A 10,963-nucleotide genomic window follows, 5' to 3' on the forward strand; every position below is an offset into this window, starting at 1 on the left:
AAACCGTTTATTTCTACATACATCCGTTCCTGTGCAATCCCAGTGGCCAGTTTCCCAAAAATCCCTGCTCATTTTCTAGTAAGAGAGATATCACGTCTTTTGTGAAGCATGCGCAGTTCATGCTTGTCAAAGGGCTCATATTGATACTAGGGGTGCACGATATAGATTTTTTGACCCCGATACCGATAACTTTCTGCTCCTCAAGGTCGATACCGATACCGATAACCGATAATATATATATATATTTATTGTATTATAATTTTTCTTTTTAATGTATATTCCTGTAGTTTTGACCTAACCAGATTTAGCATGACATGAGCGTTACTACTATGAACAAAACAAAGCCAAGAGAACAGTTGTGACTCTTCAAATAAAGTGACTATATTTATTTTTCCAAATAAATATAATTTGAGTCAATCACAAAATTCACAATCCGTCAATGTCATTAACAATGTGTTTCCCTGAACAATGAGTGAACTAAAAACCAACAGGTATTGTGCTTTGTCAGCAGATAAAACATTTGACGCTATAGGAGAGGAGACTGTTGTGGTCTTGGTCCATGAAACAACTATTACTTGGCATTTATAGGACAGCACTTCAGGTGACTTATTAGGTTGGATGTGTTATAGCTTGTTGCCCCTTTCCCTCCTCGTGGAACTTCTGCATTTGTTACAAATAGCAAGCAAACTGTTTTCCTCTGAAACTTTGAAAAAGTCAGACGACGCCATCTTTGTTTACTATCTGCTGCCTCTGAATGTCACGTGACTACGGCACAGCCAAGAAAGGGAGCGCTGGATTCGTGAAAAACTCCCTCTTCCTAAACCACACGCTATCAGTCGTACCACAGTACTGGCAAAACGGGAGGAGCCTATAATAAAAACAAGCGCCCTTTATCCCAATCCACCCACACCGGATTTCTTTTAACCAAAAAATGTATTATATATTATCGGAGCTATCAATAATGTTATCGGGTTTATCGGGATGACGTCATAATTGCTGATATCAGCCCGATAATTATCGTGCATCCCTAATTTATACATATTATTGTTCTATTCACAAAACCACCATGGGTAATCTTACCTGCTTCTCGACTTGGCATCCATTCCGGCTCATCAGGATTAGATCGTTGTCACAGGGTTACCATATCCATACACAAGGTGTGCCAGTGTCTTGTATCATAATAAAGAAAAATACATACAACAAATATACTCGTTATTGGCGTTCAACGCATGGGTGCAAAAAACGAATATACTTGTTATTGGCAGTCAATGAGTTCAATATGGGATTTCTTACATTGAGATCAAGAGAGAGGGACCAAAACCTCAGTGTGTTGTGTGCAGCAAAGTGCTGGCACATGAAAGCTTTTCGTTTTTAACAGTGCATGAAGCCATTCTGTATTACTGCTCTATTTTTTGTTAAATAAATTTGAGTGGTTAAAACATTTCTGAAATTTGGGAAAAAGATGGGTGCTGAGGCGAGACCAGTTTAGAACCACTGATCTACACTACAGCTCCCTTTCATGATATATGTGGATTTTAAAGGGATAGTTCAGCATTTTAGAACCCTGGCCCTATTTTTTACTTAACAACAATGTTGTTCATCGATAGAATCCTTTTTCAGCACAATCCATGCTGTTCCTCATACTAGCTCCGGCTAGTTAGCCACAAACCAATGCAAAGTCAATGGGATCAAGCGCCTGTCTGTACTTTACAAGCTGACTGAAGACATTTGAATTCTACTTTGTGTGAACTGTAGAGTAGGTTTCAGTTGAGGATCAAGACTTTCACCTGGTCAATCTGTTTCCTTGGAAGAGCAGATCGGTGTTAATAATGTTGTACATGATTAACTACGACACTTCCCTGACCACATCCCCCCTGCCCCCCCCCCCCCCTTTCTTCTGTTCTCATCTCCGCCACTTCTCTTTTTTTCTTCAGGCGATGAACAAATACGGGGTTGAGTTCTCCGGTCCAGGCGGTACGGCCGGCCGTCCTAAGGCGAGCGGTCCTGAGCTTCTCTGTCAACTCAAGGAAAAGGTTGAGGTCCTGACCTTGACCCCTGACCTCCAGCCTTTCTCCACGCTGCCCTGGGTCTCCCAGCTGCCTCCTCAACAGATCACGTCGGACCTCGGACCGTACAAGAGCTGTGCCGTGGTGTCGTCAGCCGGTTCTCTCCGCTACTCTGGACTTGGCAAAGAGATAGGTAAGCAATGCCTAGGCTATTCTACCATAGTGTAGAATTTTACCAGGCAACTTAAAAATACCATGAAGTGAAACATTTCTTACTATCTCAGGTGCCTAGATGTCTTGTATAGCTATGTACAAATGCATGCAATACAAAAAAAATAAAAAATGTATTTCCTTGTATTTCTATATAGTGTGATGGTGGTGTTCAGACTCGCCAAGGTTCAAAAACAAACAAATTCAAATGGCCACACAAGTGCAATATCAATCAATACGAATATTTATTGATTTCAGGCAGAATATAGTTCGATGAGCAAAACAGGCTCTCGTACAAAAAGAAGGATTGTTCAATACTCAGAGTAGTCGTCCGCTACAGGGTCAGTACACAAGGGGGTTTCTCAGCCAGTCTAGGGTCCAGTACACAATGAACACCTTCCCGCCTTCACCTCTCCTCTCAATACCTCTCACCTTACACAACTCAATCTCTCTATCAATGCAACAACTCCAACCTCACCTCAACTCACCTCTCACTAACCTAGTGTATTTGTAGTGTGTGTGTCTGGGGTGTGTGTGCGCGTGAGATGTGGGTGAACTAATGATGCACAGGTGTGTTCTATCAGTTCTAATCAGCTACCTAATTGTTTCCACTCCTTCCGTGGCAATAATATCTCCCGTCCTTCACATATCCATGAGAGGGGGGGTGATATCTGCCACAATAGGAATTAAAAACTTGAACTAACCGATTAATTGATTGACTGATATGTGCCTAACTTTGTCTCACATCATTGATTTCAGTAGTTGATCCAATGTTTTACTGACTTGCAGACTCTCACGAGGCTGTGTTGCGTTTTAATTCTGCTCCCACGGTCAGCTATGAGAAGGACGTCGGCTCCAAAACCACGGTCCGCCTCATCAACTCACAGGTAACCTGCATAAATCCTGCATCCCCGTTTGGAAGGGCTGTCAATTTATGTACATTTTATATTTTAAACATGTAGGGAGTCTCCACAACCACTGCATGTCCCTCTTCGTACGGTGCCTGTTGGATTTAGCATTAAAAAAGGCTTAACGCAGTACATATAACGGTATTACAGCAGTGGTTCTCCACTGGTGTGGTGAGACGCACATTGGTGTGCCTTGAAGTCAGTTCAGTTGTGCCTTGATGTTTTGTTCAAATGTATCTTGAATGGTCCTTTACTTTATATGACATGTAAAGGCAATCCTACGAACCAAAGTTGCCTTGAGGCTCCAGGTAATGCGTTGTTAGTCCGACACGCTCCGAATTGCAGTCCAAAAGAAAAGATGATGCTGATTGATTGATTGATTGATTGATTGATTGAAAACTTTATTTACAGATTGCAGAATGGGTACAATACAGTACAGCTCAATACACACAATTGTTAAGGGGATGCAGACCAAAGAAAGACTTTCGTCTTGTTTACATCAGGGTCCCCCATTTTCAATTCATAATGGCATGTACTTTGTCAAATAAACGGGATTTATTGGAAAGCTAATCACAACAGCCACAATAGCTGCCTACCACTATAAAACAAACAAAAAGGGTTTTGTAAATTAACGTAAACTGTCAATCAAGTGCGAATCAAGTGCGGTCAAAAACTATATGGTACCACTCTACCTGGGCCTACCTGAACTCAAAACTACCTGCCATGATATAGGAGTGGTTAGGGGGAACGTGGGAAAAAATTGTGGTTGACCAGGTAAGTCTCCATCTTGGAATTCATTATGACATATATTAATAAACACAAAGCACAAAGTCCATAATAAACTATATGTATAATGGGGCAATACAGATACAATTTATCATCATAGGATTTGGCTCCTACATGACATTTACAAGCACTGTACTAGGTGTACAGATATCTGGTTACACAATTTTTTTTAACTATACTCTTTATATTCTCTTTCCTGGAAAAACAGCTGGGTATGTCTGAGTCATCCGTACGTTTGCTTTGAGTGAGCTGTGGGTGGCGAGCAGCAGCAGCCTGACCTCTGACTCAGATGTGTGTGTTGTTTGTAGGCATTCTCGGATGTTATAGAGAAGCTTTTCTGTGATTCTAGCTCTTCACAGGAATCCAGAAGGCCGGAGAAGCTTTTAGCCCACGAGAGAAGCTTTTTAGCCCATGAGAAGTGTTGTATCAAGGTTTAGTCGTTCTCAAGTTCAACAGTTAATGCATAACTTTTCAAGCACCCTTGAAGAAACATTTATATGAAGTGATATAAGAGTGTTATATCATGGTTATTGGCACTGGTGTGCTGCGGTCGTAGAATCAGCTCACCAGTGCCAGTAAACCACCATGTAGCACGACCTCGAGATACCCTTGTTATTGCCTATACAATGCCTTTTACATAATCCTTTCATTCGTAAGGTTAAACAAAGACAACAAACAAAGGTTTGAACCTCCACCAACAACAGTTAGCTCAGTTGCAATGTAAGGTACAAGTATCTTGTTCCTATATTGTGGACACTCATGGAATGTATCTCGTCCAATCATGTGTGTTTGGAACTAGATGTTATATAACAACCAATACTAAACAGTGCTGAATATCCATTTTGAAACAAGTAGACTGACCAGTATGACCAATCACCAATATTTATTTAAAGGAACATTATGGCTCTCCAGAGTTAGACAAGAAGATAGATTTGCTCTCTGTGTGTTTATAATGAATGATGAATTAATGATTGTGTTGTAGGTGATGGCGTCAGATGACCATCGGTTCCTCTCCAGCTCTCTCTACAGCACAGGTGTTTTGGTAGCTTGGGACCCCGCCCCCTTCTCAGCTGACCTCTCCCAGGTAAGGCTGAGGCAAGAAGCAGTGGTATAGTCACCCTGCTTAGCACACACTTAACAGCCTAATTGTGATTGGCTTGTTGTGGCCATGGCCCACTGGCATGATTCCCCAGGTGGACAATTCCGCTTTCAATGAATTTTCTATGGAAAGCGAGCGATTCACTGCTCAGAGCATGCTGGGATAGCTTGAGGGGAATATTGTGGGACAGAAGTTGAGCTCAAGTCAACTTTATGCAAATGCGTTCAACGTTCAACCTTTGTTTTTACAACATGGAAAATGCCTGAGCGAAACTGGTATTGTACACCATATGCATTGATCACAAACTTAGATGACTCACCTGCTCATCACCCATCTATGAATGAACAAATCTCTCCATCCTTCAGTGGTACAACAAGACAGACTACCCCATCTTCAACCAGTACCAGAGATACAGGAGGCTCCACCCACTCCAGCCCTTCTACATCCTGCATCCACGCTTCGAGTGGCAGCTCTGGCAGCGAATCCAAGAGAACATGGCGGAACCCATCCAGAAGAACCCGCCCTCCTCTGGCCTACTTGGTATGTAAAGGCCAGTATCCATAGCAATACGTTAGAGCCAATGTCGCAGGAAAAGAGAGAGAGAGAACATTATTTGATATATAACATACACTCAATGTATAAAACATTAGGAATTAACTTACATTTACATTCCTTCCTATTACTGAATTGCTCCCCTTTTTGCACAAAGCTAGACTGAATCACATGCTATCAAATGGGCCAAATGTTGTTTTCTGATGGAATCTTTATTCCAAAAAGGATTGTGTTTTTTTACAGTAAAATATTAGACGAAAGCAGCATAGTGACAGCAATGTTTCCTATAATAACATTAATAATAAAACACAAGATACTAAAAATAAAATTGCTGTTCCATTGTGACTTGATTAAAGGATCTGGTAATAAAACAGCAATTTATAAAGATCTTGTCAATGTATTTCTCATAATATCTTTGCATAGTAACCGTTGTTCTTCACATAGCAACCATTGTCTCCCCCAATGTGTAGGAAAAATTGCCATTCAAAACATTCTGCGCAAGGCCTCTATTAAAGATTCAGTAGGACTATATTGCACCTCTTGCACAAATTCCAACAAACCTCTACAGTACCTTTCTGCTTTTCTTTCCTCCTTTCCTTCTTTCCGTTCCCTTTATCCTTCTTTTGTTCACAGCAAATCTATCTCATTTATTTTTTAAATAAGGACACAAATTACATTTAAAAAGAAAGCTAAAGCTAGAGAAAACTAATCATTTACAGTTTTAAGATGAAACGACCAAGATTTTACAAGTGTGTGTGTGTGTGTGTGTGTGTGTGTGTGTGTGTGTGTGTGTGTGTGTGTGTGTGTGTGTGTGTGTGTGTGTGTGTGTGTGTTTGTGAGTGTGTGTGTGTGTGTGTGTGTGTGTGTGTGTGTGTGTGTGTGTGTGTGTGTGTGGGTGTGTGTGTGTGTGTGTGTGTTGTGTGTGTGTATGTGCGTGTGCGTGTGTGTGTGTGTGTGTGTGTGTGTGTGTGTGTGTGTGTGTGTTCTCTGCCCAGGCACACTTCTCATGATGTCACTGTGTGAGGTGGTGCACGTGTACGAGTTTCTGCCCTCGCGGAGGAAGACGGAGCTGTGCCACTACTACCAGCGCTTCTTCGACGCGGCGTGCACGCTGGGGGCCTACCACCCTCTGCTCTACGAGAAGAACCTGGTCAAACGGATGAACCAGGGAGCCGACCGGGACATCTACACCCGCGGACGTGTCAAACTGCCCGGGTTCAGCAGTCTGAACTGCACCCGAGCTCCCGGAGGTACCCCCAGACCCTGATGGCCCTGGCGCCATCCTGAGACAGCTCAAATATGCAGCAAAGGACATATTTTTTATTTATTTATCCAGGGAAGATTTCCTGAGCATGTACAGTATGCTCTTTTTCTGCAACGCCGCGATACACGCTCATGCAGTTCCACAAACTCACCCCTGGGAGCTGTGCCCCGGTGCCCACCACAGTCTGACACTTGTTGCAGCCGAGTGGAACAGATGGGTGGTTAAATACCTTGCTCAAGGGCACGTTGTGATGGTTGTTAAGGGAGGGGAGAGTGGTATTCATCCAGTTGCTCTGCTCCCAGATTTCCCTGCCAGTCCGGGTGTTCAAACCCACTTGTCTACCCTGTAGATCACCACTCATCAAGAGAAACTAAACCCTGAATGCAAGTAATGCATGGAGAACGTGTAATAGTAATAGCTGATGTACAAGCTTAAGACAATCTACATATTTTCTTTTAATGCAGGTTGGTGACTGCAAAGTCCTATTTTCCTGTCGACACTAAACTCCACCTAGGTCAAGACTAAACTCCATCTACTGTACTGTAGGTCAACACTAAACTCTTTTTAAAAAATTGGGAGAACTTTCTGTTTTTAACAGCTGTGAAGACGTCTCGGTGGACAGCAGCAGGGTTGGGTTCGATTCACTTTTCAGTTCAATGAATAAGTGAATTTTCTTTAAAATGATAGTACGGTATTGAAAAACCCATGGCACGAAATCAACTATTGATGAAGTAGCCTAAATATTGAGGAACATATGAGGAAATAAACAGCAGTTTACATTTTGTATCGATTGAATTGAAACTGAATCGATTCCCAAACCCTGGAGGACAGACATGTGGAAAACACTCACAAGTACTCACAAAAATATGACAAACATTATACATTTCTCCATGCACTCCATGCACACCATGTAACTAAACAAGAAAGACATTGCATGCACCTTATTTTTGACACTGCCATTTCGAAAGACAAGCTCTGCCACCCACTGTTTATTGTCACCGTGATGCGATGATCAGATGATATACTGCCCTTCAGAACGTGTATCTGTTCCTTTTTGGTAGCACAGACACTGGATAACCTTTTTGGACACAGGACCCCCAAGAAATGGCACGGTACACAACAAAAGAAATCGACAATGAGAAGGATGGATTCTGCCTGACTTGCTAGAATGTCCCAACATCATTTATTAGTATGTCAATGTTTTTCGACCACACTGGACTTTCTCACGACTTGACATATTTTCCAGAGATATCAGGAGTGAAAAAAGCTGTTGCAAACGTCATCTTATTAATAAACCAACGTTCATGAGTTGGGATGAACTAGTGAGGAATAAAACTCTATGATAGCAGTAGTACAGACACTGAAAACCCTACCTGCACTCAACAGATGTGCCTGCTACACAATACACAAAGGCCAAGGACAGAGGCTTGGGTTGATACATTTTTTATTCAGTCAATTCAGGAGGTGGATTATCTTCCCTATTTAAACTCTGAAACCTCTTGTCACAAATACCAGCCAATGAATGCTCTATCATTAGTACATTTCAATTTACATTTTGAATTGATTGAATGGAATGTTAACCACCCTGAAACCCCACCATAGAGAAAGGTAGCCTGTATCTTTAGTCATGAGTATTATGTAAGATGTAATGTATTAGTCACTCCACTGTGAGGCACTACAGTCCTGCTCTCTCTCTCTGTGTCTCTCTCTGTATGTCTCCCTCTCTGTATGTCACTCTCTCTCTTTCTCTCGCTCACTCTCTCAGCTCCTCTCTCTAGATGCACATATCTGCTTGCCTGCATTCAGCTGCAGCCCATACTCACACACACACACACACACACACACACACACACACACACACACACACACACACACACACACACACACACACACACACACACACACACACACACACACACACACACACACACACACACACACACACACACACACAATGTAAAATATGAAGACAAAAACATATACACGTAGGTGCAAACGTCAGTCATGAACATAAATACAAACATACAAGCAAGCTACATAAAATATACACAAGACAAATGCAAACACATTTACGCATGCATGGACACACCTGACCTCCTCCTCTATGACACACCTGACCTCCTCTATGACACACCTGACCTCTATGACACACCTGACCTCCTCCTCTATGACACACCTGACCTCCTCTATGATGACACACCTGACCTCCTCCTCTATGACACACCTGACCTCCACCTCTATGACACACCTGACCTCCTCCTCTATGACACACCTGACCTCCACCTCTATGACACACCTGACCTCCTCCTCTATGACACACCTGACCTCTACGACACACCTGACCTCCTCCTCTATGACACACCTGACCTCCTCCTCTATGACACACCTGACCTCCTCCTCTATGACACACCTGACCTCCTCTATGACACACCTGACCTCCTCTATGACACACCTGACCTCCTCTATGACACACCTGACCTCCTCTATGACACACCTGACCTCCTCCTCTATGACACACCTGACCTCCTCCTCTATGACACACCTGACCTCCTCTATGACACACCTGACCTCCTCCTCTACGACACACCTGACCTCCTCCTCTATGACACACCTGACCTCCTCTATGACACACCTGACCTCCTCCTCTACGACACACCTGACCTCCTCCTCTATGACACACCTGACCTCCTCCTCTACGACACACCTGACCTCCTCCTCTATGACACACCTGACCTCCTCCTCTATGACACACCTGACCTCCTCTATGACACACCTGACCTCCTCCTCTATGACACACCTGACCTCCTATATGACACACCTGACCTCCTCTATGACACACCTGACCTCCTCTATGACACACCTGACCTCCTCCTCTATGACACACCTGACCTCCTCTATGGCACACCTGACCTCCTCCTCTATGACACACCTGACCTCCTCTATGACACACCTGACCTCCTCTATGACACACCTGACCTCCTCTATGACACACCTGACCTCCTCTATGACACACCTGACCTCCTCTATGACACACCTGACCTCATCCTCTACGACTCTCCTATAGTTTCTCCCTTACAGTATGTCATCAGTCGACAGCATCAGGATGCAAATAGTGGGGAAATGAGACAAATTATGTTGCATATTACACACAAGTAGTTACATGCATTGTACCCACAATACAAAAACTACCATCAGTAACCAGTGACTCTGTAGTGTCTGATGAGTGTAAATCTAGGCTCTTATATGTGAGCCAGGCTGCTTGCAAGGACATTTAGTAGTTTAGTCTTGCCTGAGGCCTGTATAGCGAACCTTAATATCTCCCTGGACTACAGAGGGGAAGAGGAGGGGAGGTATGATTTAATTGTTTATTTTAAATGTATTTGACATATCAAAAATATATAGAAAAGGACAAATACATATTCAATGAAAGATGTTGGGGATAACCCAATAAAGTAGGGATAACTTATTGTTCTCTGTCCAGGAAGAGATAGCAATACAAGTCACAGATGACTATGGTACCATCTCATAGGCTATTAAAATATACATACATATACACATATACATCAATGCATATGCTTACATCAACACACTTACTGTACATACATACATAGGTTACTTACATACATACTTACACACACCCCCACCTATTACATCCATATATATACACACATATGAGGGCTATTAGGTGCTCCCAACAATGTGTCATCTATACTGTACCTATATACGGTACATACACACATCTACATACATACCGTACATACACACAGATCTACATACACACATACTTACACATATCTACATACATACCTACATAAACACTTACCTGCATACACACCTACATACACCCTGATACATTTATAGGTTATTCTCTAATTTTCCATTTCCCACATGCATGTTTAAACTTGTGACAGGACTGACTTGATTTTATCTCTACTGGAAGTCTATTCCACTCTACCGCTGCCATGTACAGATTACTTTGCTTGACCTGCTCCCACCTACAAAAGTACAATTTGCCTTTGTTTGTTTTTTCGCCAATATACGTATACAGCAGGAGATATGGGTTCACCCCAGGTGTTGGAAAAACAACAGGACAAGGAGATTGAAAACATTTAAACAGACTTCTGATGGACTACAGAGA

At 42.6% G+C, this 10,963-nt stretch overlaps 1 protein-coding gene across 1 annotated transcript; it reads left to right on the plus strand.

The window, feature by feature from the left end:
- Positions 1–1,934: 1,934 nt before the first annotated feature.
- Positions 1,935–6,828, plus strand: LOC311248470 (beta-galactoside alpha-2,6-sialyltransferase 1-like; the record flags this gene model as incomplete). Its single annotated transcript, XM_084339346.1, has 5 exons — positions 1,935–2,199; positions 3,006–3,103; positions 4,893–4,994; positions 5,375–5,549; positions 6,557–6,828. Coding segments are annotated over 5 exons (912 nt in total), but the record flags the coding sequence as incomplete, so codon positions are not given.
- Between the last annotated feature and the right edge of the window lie 4,135 nt (positions 6,829–10,963).

This window comes from Notolepis coatsorum (assembly GCF_963971535.1).
Source record: "Notolepis coatsorum genome assembly, contig: SCAFFOLD_1444, whole genome shotgun sequence".
In the NCBI taxonomy this organism is placed as follows: domain Eukaryota; kingdom Metazoa; phylum Chordata; class Actinopteri; order Aulopiformes; family Paralepididae; genus Notolepis; species Notolepis coatsorum.